Source organism: Dipodomys merriami, unplaced genomic scaffold (assembly GCF_024711535.1).
Source record: "Dipodomys merriami isolate MVZ:Mamm:240054 unplaced genomic scaffold, mDipMer1.0.p SCAF_194, whole genome shotgun sequence".
In the NCBI taxonomy this organism is placed as follows: Eukaryota; Metazoa; Chordata; class Mammalia; order Rodentia; family Heteromyidae; genus Dipodomys; species Dipodomys merriami.
Genome location: NW_027203315.1, coordinates 795,111 through 821,051, shown reverse-complemented (window position 1 = coordinate 821,051; position 25,941 = coordinate 795,111). Strand labels below are relative to the sequence as shown.

Here is a 25,941-nt window from a genome sequence, read left to right as displayed (position 1 = left end):
TTATTCATTATACAGGAAAATTGTTGCTAAACATAAAATAATTTGAGTTTCCAGATTCTATTATCTTTCTCTGGTTTAACTTCATTTGATGTGGTTCCTGCAGTTTTCCTATATCTTCTTGCTCTGCTTGAATATTTGCATTCACTGATATTATATGATAGAAGCTGGTTGCGAAAATAAACATACAGTGACTATGGTTTTCATAATTGAAATATCACTAATGGCAAAATCTGACATAGATTTGCTAAGTAGTAAACTTTAATCTCAGTAATGTCAATACTAAATAGCATGTGTGGCAATGTATCCTTGGGAATCTAGTGGAAGAAATGGTTCAGGAATATGTGACACATTTGAGCAATAGTCAGTGAAATCATCTGCAAAACCTACACAGATTATAATAATTTGTATTTTTGTCCATGTGTGTTTGTTATTAATGCTATTTGTAGTGTGTATTTCCAACTAAACACTGTTTTAGTATGTGTTCAAACACTTTCAGTTTGTTTGTTATTTTAGTAGGTAAAATAGATATGTTTGTCACCCATATGTCTTCACAGAATCCAAAATTTGATCTTTCCATGTTTCTTTGGATGACAGATCTTGCTATGTAGTGCAGCAAGCTTGTTTTTGTTAAATAAGTTTATTTATTGTGAAAATACCATACAGAGGGCTTACACTTACATGAGCAAGGTAATGAGTACATTTCTTATTAAGCATTGTTGCCTTCTTCTTTGTTTTTCCCTTATCATCCCAGCCCTCCCATCTCCTGGACTATACTCCCCCACCCACCTCCAAGCAAGCTCTTCATCTTTTTATGTAGCCTAGGCTGGCAGCTAATCTTTCTTGAGTTTCCCAAATCCAGGGAGAATAGTTGTGTTTCAGACTGTGTGGCTACATTAGCCATTCTTATGTGTACAGTTCATTGATAAAACACTGGGCCACACTGTTGTGAGGCCATTCCATCCATCCATCTACAACACTTTTCATCTTCCATCTGTGAAGCTGTTTGATCATTGAATAGGCAGCACCTGTTCCTCTCTATTCCAGTCTCTGGAATCATCCTACATTTGGGCTCTACAAGTTTGTTTATCCTTGGAAGCTCAGTAAGGGCAATTATACCATGGCTGTTCCTTTATGACTGGTGTGTTTTATTTAGCTTATTTTACTTAAAGTTCATCCCTGCCATAAAATGTAGTAAAGTTTTCTCCTTTGAACACATTCATTGTTTTACATGCTTCGATATTTTCCTTATTGTGAGTAGATTTTGAGAAGTGGTTCACCAAGTATTTGATGTACTCCCTGCTTTATCTCCTGTTGCACAAAAGCATAGAAATGCTGGACCATGTTCCTATATAATTCTATATTTAGTTCTTTTTAGGACTCTTAGTACCATCTTTGATAGATTGTTTGTTTGTTTGTTTGTTAGGTCGATCAAGGGGCTTGAACACCGGGCCTGAGCATAGTTCCTCAGCTATTTAGCTCAAGGTTAGAGCTCTACCACTGGAGCTACAGCACCACTTCTGGTTTTCTGGTGGTTTTATTGGAGATAAGAGTTTCACGGATTTTCCTGCCCATGCTGGCTTTGAACCATGATCCTCAAATCTCAGCCTTCTGAGTAGCTATGATTATAGGTGTGAGCCACTGGCCCCTGGTTTCATCTTTGATATTTTTTACATACATGACAGAAATGCACCAAGGTTCACATCCTTTTCACATCTTTCCTAGCTTTTTTTAGACTTTGGGAGTATTTTTGTTGTTTTTATTTAAAACTATGTCCATAATAGCATGTATAAACTAGTTATTTTATTGGAATTTTGATTTGAATTTTTCTCATGACTACTGATATTAAACAACTTTTATATTTTAATCAACTATTTGTGTATGTCCTTTTTAGAAAAATCTCTTCAATCTTTTTCCAACTTTAAAATTAGATTTTGTTGTCTGGGTTACTTGAAGGATTTTCTTTATATTTTCTAATTCATATTGGTTAGCAATCCATTTAGAGATATATGCAAATATGTCTCTCATACATGCTTTTTTTCCTTTACTGGTAGTGTTTTTCAATATACAAGGTTTTAATTTGTATGTATTTATTTTTTTTATTTATATATTGTAGGTCATGGGGCTTGAATTCTGGGCCTGAACACTGTCCCTCAGCTCTTAAGTTCAAGACTAGCACTCTACCACTTTGGCCATAGCACCACTTCTGGTTTTCTGGTGATTTACTGGAAGTAAGAGTTTCACAGCTATACGTGCTCAGGCTGACTTTGAAACTGGATCTTCAGATCTCACCCTCTTCAGTACCAAAGATTACAGGTGTGATCCACCAGAGGCTCACATTGTTTGTTTGTTTCTTTGTTTTTTCTATGAGGTACTTTTGGAGTTCTATTTATGGGGTTACTGTCAAATCTTGCTTTATTTTTTTTCTTTTCTTTTCTTTTTTCTCAGCAGCGAGTCCTGAACTGTACACCTGGGTGCTGTCACTCAGCTCTTCAGCTTAAGGTGAGTACATTACAGATTGAACCAAAAGAACACTTCCAACATTTTGCTTATATGGTGCTGAGGAATTAAACCCAGGGCCTCATGCATGATAAGCAAGCACTCTACCACTGAGCAATCTTCCCAGACCAGTTACTGTCAAATCTGATGCCATGAAACTTTCCTCCCCTTCTCTCTTCTCTTCTTTTCCCTTTTCCTCTTTTCCCCTCCTCTCCACTACTCTCTTGTCCTTTCTTCTTCCTTCTTTTTCCTGACGTTTTGCTTCTCTTCTTTTCCTCCTCCACTCATCTTCTTTTCCCTTTATATCTGAGATGAAGACTTGCTAGTATCACTACAGTTAGGTTTCTAACTTAGAAACACAGTAATACACATACCGCGTGGTTTTCTTGAGCTACTCTTTGAGCTTGAACTTCAGGTCTCACAGTCAGTCAACTTCCTCCCTCACTGTTGGCACTATCACTTGAGCCATACCTCTAACCTGTTCATTATCTGTTTAGTTTGAATTGTCTATCCAGGCTGGCTTCCAGATCTCAGTTTCTTCCTTAGTAGCTAGGCTAAAATGACAGTCTTTAGCAAGAAGTACTTGCCTTGATTTTTCTTTCCTCAACATTTAACATTAACACTTAATTGGATACTACAATGAAATAGTTTATTGTTACTGGTTTATGTAGAAGTAATATGCAACCTAAACTGAAATAGTTTATCTTTCAAATTAAGTGTTGTATTGTGTTTCTAACAATTGTAACTGTTCTAACTGTGGTAGATTTTCTTCACTAAGCAGATCATTTATGCTGGAGGTATTGTTTTATAATTAATGTAATTTAATCTTATCATTGAAGTGATGTATAGATAGATACAATGTCATCAGTGAGGTAAAAAATACCCTTCCTTTCATACAGTGTCTTCCATGCCTTCACTCTCTCCCAATCTCTCCCTCCTATCTCTACTCTTGAGTTGTATATTTTACATTCATCACCCTATTTCCCTCACATTCTATGGCTCTGCCACACCCACCAGAAGATATACATGTGAATACATCATACATAATTAAAGCAATTGTTTTTATTTCACAAGTGAAATAAGAAAGTAGCTCCCTTTAATATTGAATAGATCACAATGAAAGCATACATATATTTTTACATATTCATTCTAGTTTCCTTCTGTTTGTTTTACTGTTAGATTATTAGAAACATATTGTTGGATTTTATTGTATTTATATCATAGATTTATTTGTCATACTTTTTTCTATACAAATTGTCTTCATATCTATTCTCAGTGTGTCTGTCTTGGTAAATATAACTGCATAGTGCTTTATAAACAGCATTTAGTAAAGATAATGCCATCCATGAGTTCCACTGACCATTTTTCTAGTTATTCAGTCATTAAGATGAGTATTTCTTCTCCAATCATAATGATAGATTAAAGAAATTATCATTCTTTGGCCTTTTAATCATGTCTTTGTAGACTTTACTTTTCAGAATAGAACTTATGTTATACAGATTTATAATTTGTCTGTTATTATCAATGCTCTGTATCTGTGGTAACAAAATTTGTACTGAGGTTCTTTTCCTTTCATATTATGACTACTTGTATTTTTCAATATTGATTGTTGCTTATGGTATGTTTATATTGATTTACTTTTATTTCTTGATAATTAATGTATGTCTTTTTGGCTTATTGAGTTTTTTGAGTAGGTTTTCTTCTGTTCAAATCAGACAGTAACTGATATAGTTACTATTTTTATATTACAATATTAACATGGTTTCATTTTAGTTATTACTTTGCTATTTATTATGTTTGTGTCATCTGATATGTATTTCTTAGTTTGCTTTCATGTAACCTGCACACATCTTTCTATACAGTGCAAATCACCTCTAATATAATCTCCAGGGAATCTGTTATACACTGTAAATCACCTCTGATACCTATTATAATTTAAATCCTACTAAATAGTTGTTACAGTGCATTAATCATAGGATAATGCCAGTTTTTTCAAAGGCTGCATGTTTACTATAGGTGCCATACTTTGTCAAGTCTTTGGGTTCTATGGTTTGTTGCATCTGTGCAACAAACAAATATGTAAGGCCTAATATATTCCTTTGAAAATGCTAGTGTAGGGGTTGGAAGGGTGGCTCAGTGGAGAGTGCTTCCCTTGCATGTATGAGGCCCTGGGTTAGGTTGCCCAGCACCACATAAACAGAAGAATCTGAAAGTGGTGCTGTGGGTCCAGTAGTAGAGCAGTAGCCTTGAGCTGAAGAGCTGATGGACAGAGCCCATGCCCAGAGATCAAGCTGCATGAATGATGAGAAGAAAAAACATACCACAAATAACATAGTGCATAAAATAATATGTAAAGGTGCTGGACACAAGTGTCTCATGGTAGTAAACCTGAGACCCGAGGATTGAGATTTCATCCAGCCTTTTGGAAAAGTCAATGAAACTCTTATCTAAATTAATCGCCTAAAAATCCAGGGGTAGATATAGATAGATGGCTCCAGTGATAGATCCTTAAGAAAAAATGGTCAGGGACAGCATCCAGACAATGAGATCAATACCTAATATTGGTATATTATACTGTGTTATATGGAAATAAATGCTACTTTTAAAAAGTGGATGGAATTGTGCAAAAATGCATATTGTTCAATAAGTAATGAAATCAATGAAATCAATCGAGTAATCAATCAAGTAATGAAATCAATACCTAGCTTAAGTAACTTTGACATACATATATATATATGTATATATAGATATATTCACATATATCTATATATATAGATGTATATATGTGTATATGTATATATACACATAGATGTATGTATGTATACACACATATGTATATATACATAGAAGTATATATGTATGATATATGTACATATGTATATACATATGTATATGTACATATATATGTATATATAGACATACATATGTATGTATGTACAGATGTATATGTATATATATCAACTTTACAATAATTTTTTTGGGGGGTCTGGTCGAGGGGCCTGAACTCTGGGCCTGAGCGCTGTCCCTTTCTGCTGGAAGTGCTCTGAAGTACAGCTTTGCACTCCATAGTCTGAGCCAAGAGGTAGAAGCCCAGCTTCTCTTTTTCAGGGGAACTTGGGAGCTGAAACATGAATCAATCTGAGGCTCCTAGCCAGAGTCTGCCCTTCCCATCTTTCCCCAGTCTGGGGTGGATGATATTTTCTGGGCACATAGGATTGTGCTGCCATTACCACTTGTTCCTCCAGGTGCCAGAAAGTGGCTCAAAAACCTCTGATTTTCTAGACAAGGAGAGTCAGGAGTTGTGCGCTTATACTTCTGAACCTAGAGATTCTGGTACTCACGCATTTGAGTTCATAAACTTGCTTTTTGTGAATTGAAGCCAATGAGTGGTAAACATTCCTTGAAAATGTCTTATATAAACATATTGATCCTCTTTTCATCCTCTGCACTTCCTATGGCTATTGAAACTTTCAAAATGCTGCTGGCACAGATATACTCCAGTTAATGTGTCTCATCTGACAAATTACAATTTCTCCACTAATACAATTAGTCTATTTTATATCACTTAAAATGAGAGAGCCTGGCTGGGCAAGTTGTTCAGTGGTAGAGTGCTTGCCTTGCTTGAATGAAGCCCTGGGTTTGATTCCTCAGAATGACATAAGCAGAAAAGACCAGCAGTGTACTGTGGCTCAAGTGGTAGAGTGCTAGCTTTGAGCTGAAGTTCAGAGGGACTGTGCCCAGGCTCAGAGTTCAGGTCCCACACTGACAAAAAAAATGAGAGAGATTTCCTATACCTGTACACCAAAAACAGTTGTTAAAATATAATTTGAATACAATACAATGCCCTTGATATGTGTCTGCCTGTCCTGATTCTTGAACTCAAGGTCTGGAAACTGACCTTGAAATTATTTGGTTCAATGATAATGTTCTACCACTTAAGCCACATTTGCACTTCCCACTCCCTTGGTAGTGTATTGGAGATAAGTCTCTCAGATTTTCAGATCCCCCTGGCTGCAATCTGTGGTCCTTGTAGGATTCCTTCAAGTCCATCCCAGGGGTCCACAAGCAGGCACAGGAGAAATATTATTATAAGGTTTATTAGAAGGACCATATTTCCCAGGAGAGGGAGCACAAGCATTTTTCCCTCTTCAGGTTGCAACAGGATCTGGGGGGCAGGAAGTGACTTAAGTACATGCTCAGGTGAGTCTGAGATGAGAGAGGGAGTGGCCAGCTGTAGGGAGGGAACTCTAGGTCTGGGAGGAGCTCAGGTCTTGGAGGAGCTGAGAAGTAAAGGTGAGTATAATACTAACTTTCCTCAGATCCCAGCCTTCTGAATACCACCACGTAAACAGAAGAAGCTGGAAGTGGTGCAGTGGGTCCAGTAGTAGAGCAGTAGCCTTGAACTGAAGAGCTGAGGGACAAAGCCCAGGCCCAGAGACCTAGCCATGTGAATGATGAAAAGAAAAATCATACCACAAATAACATAGTGCATATAATAATATTTAAAGGTGCTGGACACAAGTGTCTCATGTTGGTAAACCTGAGATCTGAGGATTTAGATTTCATCTAGCCCTTTTAGAAAGGTCAATGAAACTCTTATCTACAATTAATCACCTAAAAATCCAGAAGGAGAAATTGATAGATGGCTCAAGTGATAAATCCTTAAGATAAAATGGTCAGGGACAGCACTCAGACAATGAGATCAATACCTAATATTAGTATGTTTTACTGTGATATATGGAAATAAATGCTACTTTTAAAAAGTGGGTGGAATTGTGCAAAAATGCACATTGTTCAATAAGTAATGAAATCAATGAAATCAATCGAGTAATCAATCAAGTAATGAAATCAATACTTGGCTTATGGAACTTTGATATACATCTATATGTACATATACCCATAAGCATATATATATATATTATATATATATATATACAAAGGTGTATGTATACATATATATATATATTCACCTGTGTATATATAGATATATATGTATGTATGGATACATACATACATATATATATATCACTTTCACAATAATTTTTTAAGAATGCAAAAGCAACAGAAACATAGAATAAATTTTCCTATGGATGTAGGTAGCATTTGGAGCAGGGATGGTAAGCAGACATGGTATAGACGGTGAATGTTATTTTTAAAAGTTTGTGTGTGTGTGTTTGTGTGTGGTGTGTTTATCAATGAAACTTGCTGACATTGGGTTTTTTGTTTTCATTTGCTCATTTGTTGTTGTTGTTGTTGTTTCAAATTCCTGGGGCTTGAACTTAAGGTGTGAGAACAGTTCCTGAATATCATTATGCTGAAGCCTACCACTCTACCACTTGAGCTACAACACCAGTGCTTCTAGGGGTGTTTGGTAGTTGTTGTTTTTTAGGTACTGAGAAATGAAACCCTGTGCTACATGCATGCTAGGCAAGCACTTTATCACTAAGCCAGCCCCAACCACACTGTTTTAAGAAAGGAGGCAGGGCTGGGAGTGTGGTTCAGTGGTAGAGTGCTTGCCTTGCTATATGAGGCACTGGCTTCCATTTCTCAGGACCACATCAGCAGAAAATTCATTGTGACTTATCACCAATTAAATGCCAGAAAACTAGAAGTGACATTCTGGCTGGAAGTGGAAGCATGGTAGCCTTTAGTGAAAGGATAAGGGAATATGCCAGGCCCTCCCTGAGTTTAAACCCCACAACCAACAATTAAAAGAAAAAAGAAACAACCAAGAACAAACAAACACCTAAATACCACTCATTGCCTTTGTCTTCTATTTTTCTTTGTTCTTGTATCTGTATACTTAATGTCATTCCATTTTCTACTTTCTTCCTTTCACTTTGGGGGATTGAACCTTGGGACTTGTACCTGGAAGGTGGATACTACATACCAGCCTATTCTTTCTTCTTTTAACATAAAAAGTCTGCTTATAGGACAAGCAAGGTAGCAAAGTGGTACAGGTCTTGCATTGCATGAATGAGGAGCTGGGTTCTATTCCTCAGGTCCACATGCACAGAAAAACCTGGAAGTGGTGCTGTGGGTCAAATGGTAGAATGCTACACTTTAGCAAAAGCAGCTCAGGGACAGCACCTGGCCTCTGAGGTCAAGCCTAAGGACCAGCAAAACAAAAAGTCTGCTCATTTAGGCAATACTTCCCCTGCAATTTAAAAGACAAACTTACAAGTGACTTTAGTTCACTTTCAATACTACTGTCCTCCTTTCCAGTGAGTGCAGGGGCTGCACACAGAAGACACTCTATGCCTCTGCTGTCACTTGTAAACTAGCTGTTGTACAACAGTAAGCAGCAACATATACATTTCTGTTCTTATTATTTTAAACACAATGGGCTTTGTCAAGGTAGGTATAATAAGTGAAGGAAACCTTTCTTTTTCACTTATTGGTTGTGATTGTAATGGATCTATCTTGCTGTGGACTTAAGTCTGACATTCTTGTCATTTGACTTCTCTCTGAACTACTTTTCAATTTGTTTTCTTCTTAGTACACACACACACACTCACACACACACACACACACACACACACACACACACACACACACACACACACACACACTCACTCACACAAATATCCTGAAGAATTTTAACTAGTTCATCAGACAATAGTTTTACTACCGATTCTTCTTGTCCACAGCAATTGTATCATCTACATAAGACAAGACAATTACATTAGGCCACTGGCTTAACTTGACTAACAGGTCCCTGGGTCAACAGTCAACCGTGGTGAAACCTGGGCACAAAATGTCCCATGCTAGATTTGCCATGTGGTGCTGGTGGTGTACTGATGAGTAGCACAGGCCCTGTTCTGGGCTCCTCACTCTTGTCCCAAGGCGCTTACCAGGCTTGCATATTGCATGAAGACTTTGGCACTGTGCTCCTCTCCTCAACTGGCTCCTCACCAATCTTTTCTTTCCTGTACCTTCCATTTTGAGTTCTGGCCTAGACTATGAGCCCAGACAACTTCCAACACACCTGATGAAGTCTCCACATCAAACTATTGGTAACAAACATTTAAGTTAGAATGCACATATAAAGATTTGGCTTGGTTTGGCATGACCCCATGGACAAGTGAAGTAAAGATGGTTAGCTGTGGATGCCCCAGGTAGTGATTTTCTCAAAGTACTGACAACTCTATAACAGGGACTTCATAGAAGGATGTTTCTGATCAAGATAACTGAAAGAAAAAAATGTAAAAGAACCTCACAATTCACTGAGGAAACTGAAAAGAGAGGTAATGGTAAGATGTTTCTCAAAGGAGCAGGAAAAATGTACACTTAATATTATGCTAATTATGGGAGGAAAAATGACCTAGAGGTGGACAACAATAAAGATATAAGTGCTCAAGGTAATGGAAGGAGGCCTTAAGTGGTACCTGCATTCTATTGAAAATCCTATGATAGCCTTGTTCAGTACCCACTGTGCTCAGTATCCCAGCTTCTGTCCCTTCCAGTCACTCTGAGATGCATCATTCCAGGTTAACCTCAGGAAGAAACAAGGATTCACCTAATATTCTGCTCTCTCATTGGGATCAAGATTGCTTGGGAACTGGAGGGTTTTGGTTAAATACTTAGATCTCTGGAGAGCAGACTCTTCAGGGTCATGACTTTGGGTCATATGAACTGCCCCTGCTGATGATATCAGAATGTTCTGTAACATAGATGTGACTATGTTTGTGTACTTTATCCAGTAACATTCAATGAATGGCTATTGAAAATAATCTAATTTAGAGTTGAAATCTTTGAACAAAGGCAGAACTCTTCTAAAGCCTAACTTTGGATATTGCTACAGGATGAAACTTGTGATAGGACTGTTGACATTCTGAAAAATTATATAACTGAACCCACTTTTAGTGATTAGGTTTAAGGTGGATATAAACCCAAGGCATGGTTCACGACTTCTCTTCTCAGGAAATAGGAGCTTTTAGAATGAGCTGAAACTAAACATCCACTCATTCACCTCTGGGAGTGGCCTTGAAATAAAGTGCAATCCATAAGGGAAGAACAGCAAAATTGCTTCTACACATCTGGACAGAACAGACTGAAAAGAGTATATCTCCTACATCTGTGTGCACACAGTAGAAGACCATTGTGTTCTCGTTCAAATATATTGGTATTCTGAGATCTTAAATAATCACTATTGACTCTCTATGATACTGTTTCAAGTATACTGAAATACTTGGCCACATTTTATATGTTGAGATCTCTCTTGGAATGTCTAATTCCATACCTTACAGATGGGGACCACATTGTGTTTCATAGTAACTTGAACCTCTCCAAGGACCTATGAACTAGTCAGAAAGATAAAGGAATATGCATGTCCATTCACATGACAACAGATAGCAATAATTTGTGACATTTTATCATTACCCAGGCGTATAAGACATTTCAATATCAACTTCAATTGACGGACCATGACTATACCCTATAGAGTATTTTAGGTTTCTATAGGAATGGAAACTTTCCTGCACGAAGGCCAAAGAACCCATATTTACAAAATATCTTCCCCAGCCTTGAAGTTCTTTCTACTCAGGGCCTTGGTACTGTCCTTGAGATTTTGTAATAAAGGAACAAATGTGATGACAGTCTATCAACATGATTCACAGCACTACTTGGGGGAAATTTGGTGAAAATTGGTGATAACAGTCTCACAGCATTACCTACCTAGTTGGTCTTTCAATTGTGATTTTAAACCTCATACTCTATAGCAACTAAGAATTCTGATATGAAGCACCAGTGCCCTGTTAGATCAGGAAATCTTAACTACTTGATCTAAGAACTCATGGTTTCCACAGAATAGGATATAAAATTAATAACATCATATAGACATAGGCAAAGGTCCTTTTGCAATCTCAGTAAAGGTCTGTTTACCTATCATTCTGTAAACCACATCCAAATTCTTCCACTAAATATTTGGAAGAATGCATTGTTTGCACAGATCATATTAGTGGCCGTCAGGTTGAATTCAGGGGCAAAATTTGTGAGGCTTCCTTTACCTTCTATATCATATGCCCTTTTGTATCACTGATTTTTCACCTTAGGGTCTTGCTTCTTTGTCTGGGCCTTTCAACACACTAATTTTATAATTACATATCACAAGTAGCAAACAAGATAGGCACATATGACCAGATCCATGCTTTTATTAGCTAAGATACCATTTTCATGAAGCTTTTACATGGGATGGCCTACACATACTATCTTTCCAATTTCAGCTTCCTGAGTAGCTAAGATTCCACACATGAGGGGGTGTAATTGCTCATTTTTAACCACTGGTTTTAAATTAAAAGAAGGAAAAGGTAGTTTACCAATTCAGTGAGCAGTAAGTCCCTTAAATTTTGAGCTCAAGGAAAAGTGTTGGCCAAATGATAATAACAAAAATAATAAAATCAAAAATAAAATGCTATGTTGAGAGCTACTTTGAATGAATGTGGTATGTTAATTCATGTCTTTCAATTACAGCTACATGACAGGCCTAGGTAGAAGGGACTCCAGTCCATGAACCATCCTTTACCAGAAAACATCCAGTTTGTAAAAATGGGATAATGAGCTATATCCAATGGCCAGTGTGTGTGTGTGTGTGTGTGTGTGTGTGTGTGTGTGTGTGTGTGTGTGTGTGTGTGTGTGTGTGTGTGGTACAAGTAGGAAGCCAAGGGCCTCCCAATCGCCCTATTTTTTTAACTAGGCCTCAGTAGATAAGCAGACAGGGGAACAGTGTGAGGGAAGGGGTTAAACTACCAACATAGCTAAATCTGGCAATGTGAAGTCCACTATCCTTATCTTGTAAATGGAACCCTGGCCAGGACTTAAGGATTCTCTTTGAACAATGAAAATACATACCAAAATTGTTGAAGGGACAGGAAGCTGGAGGCAAAGCACTGAATGAAACCTCTTATTCCCAGAGAGAGATTTCTTCAGAACAGCCCACAGGGCTCATGCTTTGATTCCTAGCTTTTATGGAGGCCAAGATGAGAGAATCTCCTTTGAAGCCAGCTCTGGTTGACTTCAACTCAGTTTCTGAGTTGAACACCTCATATTGGCACAAAAACATTTCTTCATGAAAGTGTGAAAGTAGAGCTCTTCATGTAACCAAACAGCTCTGGACATATGTAGAATGACGGGCTTATATAGGATCTGGAGTCTTGGCCTTGGTTTACTAATTAGGCACTTTCTGATGTAACAGATATTTTTTCTAAATGCCTCCAGGATATCTTTAATTACATAACTATACTGTGGCAGCTACTTGGCTCTAGAAATTCTAAATTTAGGTCAACCTTTGTTTTTCTGTAAAAGAAGACAGTATATTTGTTGGAAGCCACATTTGGGAAGATGGAAAACTGGAGTCTTTATTACACAGTTAGCAGTCTGCAAGCAGCCTGATGTAACAAAGACTTGTAGTCCACAAATACACTTAGATAGCATGAAAACAGGACAGAAAGGAAAAAAAAGAATAAGAACAACACTAAGAAACCAATCAGCAAAATAAGGATACAGGTGGAACCGTTGCAACAATGAGAAGTACAAGTTGTCATGTCAAAAACGAACTTTACAACTTTTGTGGAGGGTAGGGGAGGATTGGGTGAGGGGGCAGAAGGCTGGGAAGGGATGGGAAGGGGAAACAAAGGAGGAGGCTACAATGCTTGATAAGAAATGTACTCATTATCTTGCCCATGTAATTGTAACCCCTCTATACAGTATTTTTACAATAAAAATTAAATAAATGAAAAAAAAAAAACAATACAGTGAAAATCTAAAAAAAAAAAAAAAAAAAGAAACCAATCAGCACAAGAGAGTGCTGAATTTACACATGATTACCAGAGACAAGCCAGGAGACAGGACACAGGACATGATCACAGAGACATGTACCATGGCATCTAGTGCCACTGCTAGTCCAGCCTAAATAGGGCCTAAACAGGAGGCAGGTCCACAGGAAATTCCAGTCCCAGGCACTGGACTAACAGATTGAGTAACATATCAGCCAAATGCTCACCCCTGCTTCCAGCGAACCAGCCACACCCATCAGTTGGGTGGCAAGTGACGGATGGGGGCATTTCCTTCTTCTTGCATGAAGACAAGATGCCAGACCCTACCATACACCATGTGGCCAATAGGGCACCAGCCACATCTGACCTCATTACTTAATATTACTGAATTATTAAATCAATTTATATAATGTTACAGCCTCTTTATCATTTTGTAAAAAGTTCAAGAATTTGCTTTTTGTAAAAGCCATTTTTCTTGAGTCACACCTCTGAAAGATTTTCTCACATTCACCAACAATTAAACATTGTTCTTTTGAAAAGTTTATTTCTTCCTTCTTCCTCATTCCTTTCCTTCCTCTTTCCCTCTCTCACTTCCCTCTTTCCTTCTTTCCTTCCTTCCTTCTTTCCTTCCTTTCTTCTTTCCTTCCTTCCTTCTTTCTATACTTGCTTCCTTCCTTCCTCTCAGGGCCTAGAAGTGATGCTGTAGCTCAAGTGGCAGATGATTTTATTTTTTTGTTAACTTCAATTTTTGTGAGGTTTGACTTCGAGGTGAAAGACTTTCCACACATGCTAATTTCATAAAGTTTTTCTCCTGTGTCTGTTCTCTCATGGGCATTAAGGTGTGACTTCTGGGTGAAAGACTTTTCACACCTATTACACTCATATGGTTTCTCTCCAGTGTATATGCTGTGGTGTAGAATAAGCTTTGGCTTGTTAATGAAAGACTTTCCACACCTGTTACATTCATAAGTTTTCTCTCCTGTGTGTGTTCTCCAGTGTAAAGTAAGGTGTAGCTTCTGGGTTAAAGACTTTCTACACATTACATTCATAAGTCTTCTTTCCTGTGTGTGTTCTCTGATGGACAGTGAGGCTTGACTTGCAGGTGAAAGACTTTCCACACATGTTACAATCAAAAGGTTTCCTCTTGTGTGTGTACTCTGGTGGCCAGCCAGGTTTGACTTCTGGCTGAAAGGCTTTCCACAAATGTTATACTCATAAGATTTCTCTCCTTTGTGTGTTCTCTGGTGGAGAGAGAATGTTGCCTTTGAGATCAAAGACTTTCCACAACTGTTACATTCATAAAGTTTCTCTCCTGTGTGTGTTCTCTGGTAGACAGTAAGGCTTCACTTCTGGTTGAAAGAATTTCCACACATGTTATATTCATAAGGTTTCTCTCCTGTGTGTGCTCTCTGTTGGACAGTAAGGTGTATCTTCTTGGTGAAAGACTTTCCACACATGTTAAATTCATAAGGTTTCTCTCCTGTATGTGTTCCCTAGTGGACAGTAAGGTTTGCCTTCTTGGCGAAAGACTTTCCACACACGTTACATTCATAAGGTTTCTCTCCTGTGTCTGTTCTCTGAGGGAAAGTAAGGTGTGTCTTCTGGGTGAAAAAGGTGTCACATTGTTAATATTTCTCAACTACAGGAGACACACTAGGACTATATGCAGCACACATCTTACTGGGATCACTGTAGACACTCATGTTCTGACACCCAGTGACCATTTCTGTCTTCATCCCAAAGGAGTTCCCATTATTCTTCATCAGTTCTGACTTCTGTATGGAGCTCAAATTAAAAGTTTTGATAAATCTCACTTTTTCTTCCCCTGGGTTACTTTTCATGATTGCTACTTCAGATGACTATTCATTGTGACTTTCCTGACAGGTGATAATCATATCCTCCATTTCTTAGACATCTAAAATGAATTAGAGAAAAATAGACAAAAACAAATGAGATCCATAAATTCCTTAATGTAAAGATATTTTCTCCCATTCTGTTTCAATATTCTCAAATGTCAAAGCATTGTTTTATGCAGAATATATACTTTTCTCCACAATGTAGTAATTAAGAAAGTAGTACTGATGTTTTACAATGGAAAATAATGTTTTTCTGTATTTCAGATTTTTCTATTTTTCTCAAGGAAATATTTACTGAAGTTATTCAGCTACACACTCATAAAGCTACGATTCTGAATGCCACTCCATGGCCAGCAACACTGATAAGAAATTGTCCCTATCAGAGGATAGTAGCCCTAACATACTCCTATTTTCCTCCTACCTGCATAGTACTAGTTTAAAAGAAAATGATATCTCCTTTTCTACATTTCTCATTGTCGTTTTCTCTTTTAGAATGACTTTTCTAAGGACAAAAAGAATTGCTAACATTAACAATACTGGCACACGCCGGGCGCTGGTGGCTCACGCCTGTAATCCTAGCTACTCAGGAGGCTGAGATCTGAGGATTGCGGTTCAAAGCCAGCCCGGGCAGGAAAGACCGTGAGACTCCTATCTCCAATAAACCACTAGAAAACCGGAAGTGGCGCTGTAGCTCAAGTGGTAGAGCGCTTGCCTTGAGCTGAAGAGCTAAGGGACAGCGCCCAGGCTCAGAGTTCAAGCCCCATGACCGACAAAAAAAAAAAAAAAAAAAAAACAATACTGGCACAACAAATTCAGTTTGTGTTCACGAGAATAATGGATCGACAATTCCTTGAGACAAAGGATCACCTAGATCTCTGCCACACATGACTCAGTGACCCGTCTAGCAGGCCAGGTAATTTGGTGGGGGATCCGAGAGGACACCTCCTAAAAGAACCAAGGGGGGCGAGAGAGGATCGAGACCAAGCGCATAAGGAAAGACAGAGTCAGTCTGAGTCGCGTCAAGGTCTCATTTATTGGCAAAGAAACTTAGGTTTTTATAAGGAAAGAAGGGGAAGCACTGTATGGAAGGGAGGGGTGGACGGAAATTTTTTTACGGTGAAGTCAGGGCAGGGTCTTTTGGTCCACTGGTTTCGGTAATTGACTGGCCCAGCCTGTTTTAGGAAGTAATCTAGATGTACACCTTGGAATTTCCAAGAACGGCTATTTATCATGGCTTAATCACGTGTTTGAAAAAGGCCAGAGCATTCTCAGGCAGGTTTCAGGTCTCCAACAATTCCCCCTCCTTTTATTAAAATGGCCAGAGTTGACTTTTGGCCCGGCAGAGAGGGCCCCTGTCCAATTTTGTGGAAGTACAGTGTAGGCCATATTATTGCCACAAACAAAAACCTGGCTCTGTTGTGAGTATAGGGAGGCAGAAACATTAATAACATTGTTGCACAGGGAAAAGGAGGATATCCCAACATCAATGTCATACTACCTGGGGAAGTTTATAACACTCTCTGCGATAAAACAATTAGCGCGGATGATCAAACTGAGGTAGTCACACTGGGAGGTAAGGGTTAGGGAATCTACAGTGTTACAGTCTTGTGATTAACACTTGGCCTAGTCTGCTGGGCTCATCAAATGGCCCTTATCTTGAGCCCCCTAAATCGGGAGTTTTTACACGGGAATGCGGAGGAACATACTCCTTGTTTCTTATCTTGGGTCCCATTTGGCCATTTGGGGAATTTACTTGTTAGCCCTTTAATTACGACTACAGAGCTTGTCCCAGGGCCAACATCTAGACTCTGAAACTTTTTATATATCTCCAGGGAGGGGAAGGGTCAGTGCAAGCGCAAGCAAGTTTACAGAAGCAAAACCAGCAGTTAGCAATTGTAAAATGTAACTCTAATTTTTAATCTTTTATTCCCCGATTTTTCTTTGGACTAATATTAATCTTAAAATTTAGGGGGTTCTTATCTCAGTCATAGGGGTGTCTCTATATTATCTTGTGGGGTGTCAGTTGTTCTCAATGCTTGGTATTTGGATCTCAGAACTAATAGAAGGACTGCGCTGATCTTTTTCTTTTACAAAAGACACCAGTCTGTTGAGTATACAAGGTCCAATTGTAACAAAAATAACAGTACCTTAGCCCCTTACATTTTTTTTTCAAGGCTTTCTTTACTCCCCTCTTTTTTTACGATTTTTTGAGCATCTTTGTGGCTGTAGTTTAAAACTGCCTAATTTTCCTTTGGCTTGCAGAACCTTTATCTTAGAACAGCCTTAAGGCACCACTGTGATGCAGAAGCTTGCTAGATTTTAAGGCTAAGAGTATTACCTCCACTGATAACACACTCAGGTTATTACCATACCAGAGCCAAACTAGGCTGTGACCATAGAGTGGATTTCCAGTCACTATGCACTGAAGTGCCTAAGGCAAGCAAGCCAGTGATATTCTTGTCCCCAGTATCCACTGTGGGAATAGAGGGTTTCTGGATATCACCCAAAAGGATGTCCCACAAGATCTTAGATTTAGCAGCAGTCAACCAGGAAGCTGACTCAGGTGATGGAATCAGGCAGGAGTTTCTCCAGGTGGCTGTCAGGCCATCTTTGAACTTTACACATTAGGGTATGCAGCAGCAGCAGCAGCAACAACAGCAAGGTCTCTCAGTGGCTCCAAGGGACTGTCACACCTCATGCTGGGCTGTAAATTCCTACACAGACTGGTTAAGGATACATTGCATAGGCTTGGCAGGCTTTGATCCTGCTGGTTTTTAAGATCTTTAAACAATAGCCCAGGACAATTTACCAAAATCACAACCTTTTTACTAACCAGATATTTTTGTAAATAGACACAGAAGGCTCAGAAGGCTTAGTCTTGCAACCATCTCTGACAGATGCAGTCTCCACACCTTGCACACCAACAACTGTTAACACTATTCTTTATGTCTTTTTTTTTTATCTATTTTGCCTCATTTTTTTTTAAACCGACTCTGGACCCTTGATCTTAAAATGGGGGTAGAAGGGTGAAGGTCCATCTTCTGTAACTTCTTCAAGCTGACTTTAGGGGCGTTTACCTTACCTAGCCAGGGACCTATAACTTTAGCCTATTTTACAAAGAGGCTATCAGGGTTAGATATCATTAAGAATAATATTTTAACTTTTGACAACTGCACAGACCTTTTCTCTGGCTACAGCAGTGTAGCTTGTTTAGCACTCTAGTTTGCAAAAGCATCTTCCTAGATGGCTTAGGAATGTGATCTCTAATGATCCCAAGTAATGCCTAAGTTACCTTTGCAGGCCTTTAGACAGATATCAATGATATCAATAGAAACACACTCTCAGGTTTACAAACTTTTTCCTGAGCAGATGAACTTTATGTAACTAGTGTCAGCTCAATTAGAGCTGCCAATTAGAGCTTTTGGCACATAAAGGGGTTGAGATTTAAACTATCTCCAACATTTTATAACATTAGCTTTTTATTACTATCACAGAGGACTGGCAAGTTCCTGTCCCTTACAAGGTAGATAGTCATGGGCATTAAGCATGCTTTCAAACTCTTTCCATGACCTCCCGGCTCTGACCAGTTTTGAAGGGCCATGCACAAATGACTCTAGGATCTGACATTTGTGCCATCCAAGCAGTGGCTTTACTGCCTCTGGATGCTCCTCCATTGCTTTCGTCCCAGGAGTGTCTTCTCCACATTGGGATAAATGCCTCATGCCTCATTGGCATTTCCCTTTAGCTGGTCGCTGGACTTGAACTCGGGGCCTGAGCACTGTCCCTCAGCCCTACAGCTCAAGGCTAGCACTCTGCCACTTTGAGTCCCAGACTCAGGGCTTGAATGCTGTCCCCTAACTCTTCAGTCCAGGGCTAGTACTCTGCCACTGTGAGTCTCGAGCTTGGGGCTTGAGTACTGTCCCCTGACTCTTTAGTCCAGGGCTAGTACTCTGCTGGCTGAATAGAGGTGACAGTCTCACAGGAACCTTTTTGTGCCCGGGCTGGCTTTGAACCAGTTTGCAGATCAATTTTACTCCAATTGAAAGCAACAAGGTGGTCAACATAGAAGTAGCTTTTAAGCATGCTCTTACCTGAAACTTATTAAGAGTCAAAGTTACATCTGACAACTTGTAAGAATCCTCTGTGCTTTGCTTTGGGCTTGCTGGAAACTTAAAAAACCTATAAGAGCAAACTAGAATAGCAATTATTTTGGTAATCCTAATTTTTCCTTTGTGCACATTGAGGCCAATGTTAAGAACAATTTTATATTTAAACTTTATATCCAAAAATCCATTCCTATTTTTTTAAAACCTCTTATTAATTACCGTTAGTATTTTATACTTTAGTTTTTATTTGCATTTTGAAAAGATCCCTTGAAATCTTGAGGCCAAGTATCACTCATTGCCTCTTGGTTGCTTTTTTTAAAACAGACACACATTAAGATTTTTAAACTCAAATGACAATTTTTCCTTAATGCAAGAATTACAGTCACCATTACTATATCACAAAGCTAGACTTAACACGTTTATAACTTTTAAAAGCATCCTAATTGTGGAACATAATTAAAAGTAAGCCACATTATATAAATAACTTTTTAGCCCTCTTTTAAGGCCTTCCTAATTTTAATGTTAACACATCCAAGGGGAGGTTTTAGCAATACTAATCAGATCATCACATCACTCATTTTAACCATCATGTTTTCAGTGGCTACCCGCAGGGAAAAGAGACAGAACAAGGATGGGCCACTTGGCCCCTCCTATGGAGTAGACAGGCACACACCCAATCCGACTCTTTAGGGTTAGATGAACTGCATTTGTGCCAGCTTGCCTCACCATGGGTGGACTCCTCCCAGGGCCTGTCCCACCATGCATGACAAGCTGAACTGCACTTCTGCTTGTTCACCCCTCACCCCTAAAGATAGGTCTTCTGTTGGCTTCTAAGTTTTTCCCCGTCTCTTCTCTTGGTTCTCGAATGAAATACACAGTTTTTAGACAGACAGAACAAGTAACATCTTTGACAGTGTTAAACTAACCTTTACATTTAAATTTCTAATACTTATCCCCAAATTTTAGCCAAGGGAACTAGATCCCAAACAGCCAATGCACTTTTGTTAAGCCAGGCAACTTGATTACAGTATAAACTGTCTTATGCATTTTAAAATATTAGTTTTTAAATACCAGATTTTTTAATTTGCAAGTTAAAGAATCCTTACAAAGCCATTTAAAACAATGTGAAGATTCTTTAAAATTTTTGGTAATGTCCAAACCTCATAACCTTTTGAATTTTTAAATTTAAACTCACCCAATTGTTACAGCATGCTGATAATTTTTATCTTTGAACACGTTCACAGACACACACAAAACACTCACACAGATCTTAAAGCACGCAAAAATCAAAATCAGTTGTACGTACACCTTTTAAAGTTTTTTTTTAAAAATTTAAGACAGTATTTCTTTTAAACTAGGTATCTTTGTTGGGCTTCATTTTCCCAGAGCTTGCTTATCTAGCAAGGCAATTCACTAATTAGTCTTTTGAATCTCTGTGCTGTTCTCATTCAGCAAGCTGAATCCAGAGTCTGCTGAGTGAGCCTGTCACACTCACCCAAATCTTCCCTACTTCAGCAAACATAAAACTAACACACACACTAAACAAGACAAACAAGTGGCCACAAAGACAAAATCAGGTCTCAGTGAATGGGGCGACATCTCACCACCATTCACTTACCAGGGGACTCAACACCCCTACTCACCTCCGGAGGACTTTTTTTTTTTTTTAGATTCCTGCAAGCATTGACCCAGGGGCCTTCCAAGGTGGAGGAGAATTCCCAGTCATCTTGGGGCAAGGGAAAAAAAAAATCCCTAGCGGCCGTCCCCTCAGACTGACAGGTTCTCCCCCATGCTCAGACCCCCTGAACCAAGGTCCAAGGCTGAGATCTAACTGGGTCCACTCGCAGGTGGTAGGTGGCAATTTCATAATTGACAAACAAGCAAGTTCCTAAAACCTGACAATCTGGGCTCGAGCTGTAACTTTTTTCCAGTGATCTAAAGTCAGACTTAAGGGGGTTGTTAGTTGCCGCCCCTTCCCTTTAAGGACAACAAGACAGACAACAGAGACAATCAACACTAAACAGAAACAGAGGAAACCAGACAGGCGCTGCGCGGCAGTCGAAGGACTGCAAACAGAAAAAGCAACTTCAGATGGTAATGGCCATCTGAACATGTTTTTTGTTTATGATAGCCCGAGCCTCTGCCTTATCTATAAATTCACCCTTTCAGGTTAAGAACTGGCTTCTAGTCAGGACTGACTGAACCACTTTAACCCACTCGTGAGGCAGCAGGCTGCCTCCTTGGCCCAGCCCTTCAAGTATAGAAAGGGTGAAGGGTGCATTAATACCATAATTTTTTACTGCTGAATGTAAGTCTTTTAGATGTTTAATTTTTAATTTTTTATATTTGGCCTGGCCCACATTACCTCCCCCTCATTCCTGCTCTAATTCCTCCCCCTCTCCCTCAGAGGCTGAGGTCCCTTGTTCAGCATCTTCATCCTCTGAGTTATCACCCTGGGTGGTGTCTGCCTGATTCCCCTGAGTACCAGAACGGGTCATTACTGGAAAAGAGAGTGACCCCGAAGTTGGTGTCTTATTACTTTTACTTATCCTTGGCCTGGCCTGTGCTCTGGGTAAGGAACCAACACGAGGCTAAACAAAGCCAGCTTCTCCTGTAAGGTCAGTCTGTAATTCCTGTATTTGTTGGGTGAGATCTCTTAATTCCCTTTTTATGGAAAGGACATCTTTTAAAGAGGAGACCTGTCTTAACAGGGAGTCTTTAGTTTTTAAGAGTCCTTCTACCCCTGGAATCTGGGTAAGAGGAACTGAATCGTTTGGGGGGGGGCGCTTGGAGCGCTGGGGGGACATGGCCCATATAGGGGCAGAGAGGGCCAGTGGAGTTGTCTGGGATGTCCCCGGTCTGCTATAAAAACTTGGGACTGATATTGAGGGTGGGGCCCGTATTTTTCCTCCTCATATTTGGCAGCCTCCATCTCGAGGCTGGCCTGCTGTGAGGGGTCAAGCCAATCATCGTCAGGGACATTTTGATGAATTACAGGATAGAGTGCCTTATTTTTTAATGATTTATTTGGAGGAGGTGGCCTCAATAAAGGGGGGGCCAACTTAGTGGGGATAGGCTCATCAATAAGGGATGGGGAGGGCAAAGCCACAGTATCGGCCGCCTCGTCCGGTCTTGACGTCCCCTTTTGTGACTGAGTCTCATTTGTTAGGGGGGTGGGTGGCAAAATGTCCTTAGAGCAAGACTCATACTCAGCTGAGGGACAGGAAAGGGCGTCCTCCGCAAGAGCTAAAAGATGAGAAAGTTGTCCATCTCCCTCCACATCCTTCAAGATGTCCCTAATAACCCCATAAAAACTAAAAAAGGCTTCAGGAACCTTCTCTCCGTCCCTGAGGAGTTTGTTAATGTCCTTTCCCACTTTATTCCATGTAAGAGGGTGAATTCCTGGCCCATGTAATACTAACCATGGACATTTTTCCTCCACAAAACAAAAAAAATTATGCAAGTCCTTTTTCTTAACTCTAATTCCTCTCTCCCTAAGACTACTTTTCATTTCCTTAATGAAAAGACCTTCTTTAGACAGACTCTCTCCCATGGTTAGTTTACAGCAATCTTTACCTCAAGACCTTTCCGGGGTGCACGAGCGATGCGGTCCGGACGTCTCTACCACGCGTGTCAGGAGCTCCTTGCTTGTAGGCTGTCCGGTAGGTCACCGTGTCTCGGGCCCCACGTTGGGTGCCACTTGACCCGTCCAGCAGGCCAGGTAATTTGGTGGGGGATCCGAGAGGGCACCTCCTAAAAGAACCAAGGGGGGCGAGAGAGGATCGAGACCAAGCGCATAAGGAAAGACAGAGTCAGTCTGAGTCGCGTCAAGGTCTCATTTATTGGCAAAGAAACTTAGGTTTTTCTAAGGAAAGAAGGGGAAGCACTGTATGGAAGGGAGGGGTGGACGGAAATTTTTTTACGATGAAGTCAGGGCAGGGTCTTTTGGTTCACTGGTTTCGGTAATTGACTGGCCCAGCCTGTTTTAGGAAGTAATCTAGATGTACACCTTGGAATTTCCAAGAACGGCTATTTATCATGGCTTAATCAGGTGTTTGAAAAAGGCCAGAGCATTCTCAGGCAGGTTTCAGGTCTCCAACAACTCAGGGGCACTAGGAATACTATTGCTTGGTACACCTCAAGATAAACATACCAACTGGGTCTGGATCCAATATCACCATTCAACATGTTTTTATCTTACCTGTGAAATACTTGTCTGAGGCTTCACTTATTCATGGTTCTGTACCTTGCTCCAGCTTGACAATCAATTTAGGTTTAGGAACACAGTGCCCTGTGAGTAAGAAATAGTGGAGAACTATTGCTCTTGCTACATCATGATTGCTGTAAGGTCTCAGACATCCTGTTGACAAGATTGCTCCTAAATCTGGTTTCTCAATTAACAGCTCCATGGTGGAGTTTCCCTCAACTTTAGGTTTATTTTGCCAATTGTGTGGCTTGAACTCAGCTCTTTTGCTCAAAGCTAGCATGCTACTAGTTTGAGCCTTGGTTTACCGTTCTAGTTTTTGAATGGTTAATTGGAGATAAGAGTCTCATGGTCATTTTTCTGCAGTTGCTGGCTTCAAACAAAAATCTTCAATTTCAGCCTCTGGAGTATCTAGGATTCGAAGCTTGAAGCACTGCACCGTATATCAGGATTGGCTTACAAATACACACTTTCAACTACTGATTTCCGGATCATAAAATCAGTAGTAATATATATTTTATCTAGAGTGTAGATCCACCTATAATAATCACTCCAAGTCTGGGAAGTCAGTCTTCTATTAGTGGAACATAGTTTAGAACTTTTGTCCAACTACTGATTTGCCTTCTTAAAGAATAAGAATAAAATTAGCTCTTGAGGTACATATAATCAAGTTGAAGTTTCCCTTAGAAAGAATTGACACTTCCCATGGACTGGAATGTTATCCCTAAATAACATAAATAGTCTAATGTCTACTAAAATAAAAGCACTTGAGCTTCCAAGTAAAAATGACCTTTGCTCACCCACAGACATGAGGTTGTTACAGGTATCCAGCATCACATCTCTATGAAGGGTCTTCTGACCAGGATCCAGATCCTGCCACTCCTTCCAGGTGAAGTCCACAGCCACATCATCAAATGACATCAGCTTCTGTAATGGCACATTCCCATGAAGAAATTAGGGCTGGTTTATGAGAATTCCAACCTGGAATTTCATTATGCTACAGGTATGCTTTTGTCTTACATAAAATGTTTGCAGTTTGCTGTGTCATCTATTCACTGGGAGAATTAAATAGCAAATTAGAAATTCTGGACAATCTATAAACCTAGTCACTAAACAAGAAAGGTCTGCAGTGCCCTGGTGGCTTATGACTGTAATCCTAGCTACTCAGGAGGCTGAAGTCTGAGGATCGTGGCTCAAAGCCAGCCCAGGCAGGAACATCGGTGAGACTCTTATCTCCAATAAACCAACAGAAAATTAAAAGTAGCACTGTCACTCAAGTGGTAGAGCACTGAAGGGCTGAGGGACAACAGCCAAGCCCAGAATTTAAGCCCCAAGACCATTAAAAAATTAGTTTCCCTAATGCATGCAAACACATTTCTGCTGCTAGCAATAGAGACAAGATCACAATTCTAAGGAGACAATAATCTACCATGAAAACATTAAGTCTAATGAGGTGTATGAAAGATGATATCATATTTTGATAAACTTTTAGTACTTATCAGTTCGATAAAAAATTAAACAAATAATTTTCCTGCATTTACATATTCTCCATCAATGTAAACCCTATTTAGATCTTCTATTAACAAGTGCTCTCAAAAGCAAGCAGAACACATTCAGGACCACACATGGTATACATAACATAGCACATTAGTAGGTCTATGTTAGCACAGTGTCCTCATGAAAGTTAAAAACAGTAATAATACTCCAGAAAGTGTGATTTAGGTTACACATAAAAATATCCTAATTAACCATTTCTTGTTTAAATACTAAATATTGAAATGTGATCATAGATACCATTGTATTTCCTTCCTATATAAAAAAGAACTGCTACCACGAAGTTTTGTAAGCCCTGCCTACATTCTACAATAATAAATATAGGTTTACAAGATTTTCATTTCAATAGGACTTCATGGAAGGTAGAGGCAAATGTATAGAGGTACAAGGAACATTGAAGATGACAAAAATGATAAAGATGAACAAATGATCAAAAGTGGCACATATTCCTGAGTTATTTCTCCAGTAGATCCCCAAGGATCTATTTCCACTTGTGTTAGTTAATAGCAAAATCCTTCAGAGATCAAAATCAATTACTGAGCAAACATCTTTGAGATTTTGCTACAAGTGATATTTCTAATACAGAAAACCTGTCACTGTATAATTATTTTTTTTTTTATCAAAACCAATTCCTATCTTACACTGGCAGTGAGTGAAAATATTCAAAAGTAGTGGGATGGAAAATTAAAACCATACTACATCAAATGAAGTTAGACAAATATATCACAATCAGGAGAAATCACATTTTCTTGTAGTATATCAATTGGGGAAGGATGTACTTTTCTGTAAGGAACTCTGACGTTGAGCTGAAGGGGGAAAAGGTTTGAGAGGATGGAATTCCAGCCTGACAGCACTGAGAGCTGGCAGCTGAAGGCTTAAATGATAATTCTTGAGAGGGTTAAGAGACCAGAGTACAGGCCTTTTCCTTAGTTTTGGAAAGATAGCAGCTGAAA

The 25,941-nt window shown here is 39.3% G+C and overlaps 3 protein-coding genes across 3 annotated transcripts in view; 1 reads left to right on the top strand and 2 right to left on the bottom strand.

Moving 5' to 3' along the window:
* LOC138831371 (zinc finger protein 585A-like) overlaps positions 1 to 25,941 on the top strand; it is a 386,491-nt gene that overhangs the window by 191,796 nt on the left and 168,754 nt on the right. The window lies entirely within an intron of this gene.
* LOC138831388 (zinc finger protein 585A-like) overlaps positions 1 to 25,941 on the bottom strand; it is a 144,511-nt gene that overhangs the window by 37,323 nt on the left and 81,247 nt on the right. Inside the window, exons 17-21 of the mRNA XM_070028499.1 lie at positions 24,225 to 24,361; positions 22,807 to 22,983; positions 22,103 to 22,526; positions 16,623 to 16,690; positions 14,009 to 14,174 (exon numbers count right to left, since the gene is read on the bottom strand). Of these exons, the coding sequence (XP_069884600.1) occupies positions 14,009 to 14,174; positions 16,623 to 16,690; positions 22,103 to 22,526; positions 22,807 to 22,983; positions 24,225 to 24,361 (972 nt within the window). The remainder of the gene's footprint in view (positions 1 to 14,008; positions 14,175 to 16,622; positions 16,691 to 22,102; positions 22,527 to 22,806; positions 22,984 to 24,224; positions 24,362 to 25,941) is intronic.
* LOC138831356 (zinc finger protein 420-like) overlaps positions 21,603 to 25,941 on the bottom strand; it is an 85,586-nt gene continuing 81,247 nt past the window's right edge. Inside the window, 4 exon segments of the mRNA XM_070028473.1 lie at positions 21,603 to 21,707; positions 22,103 to 22,526; positions 22,807 to 22,983; positions 24,225 to 24,361. Coding sequence (XP_069884574.1) covers positions 21,603 to 21,707; positions 22,103 to 22,526; positions 22,807 to 22,983; positions 24,225 to 24,361 — 843 coding nt within the window.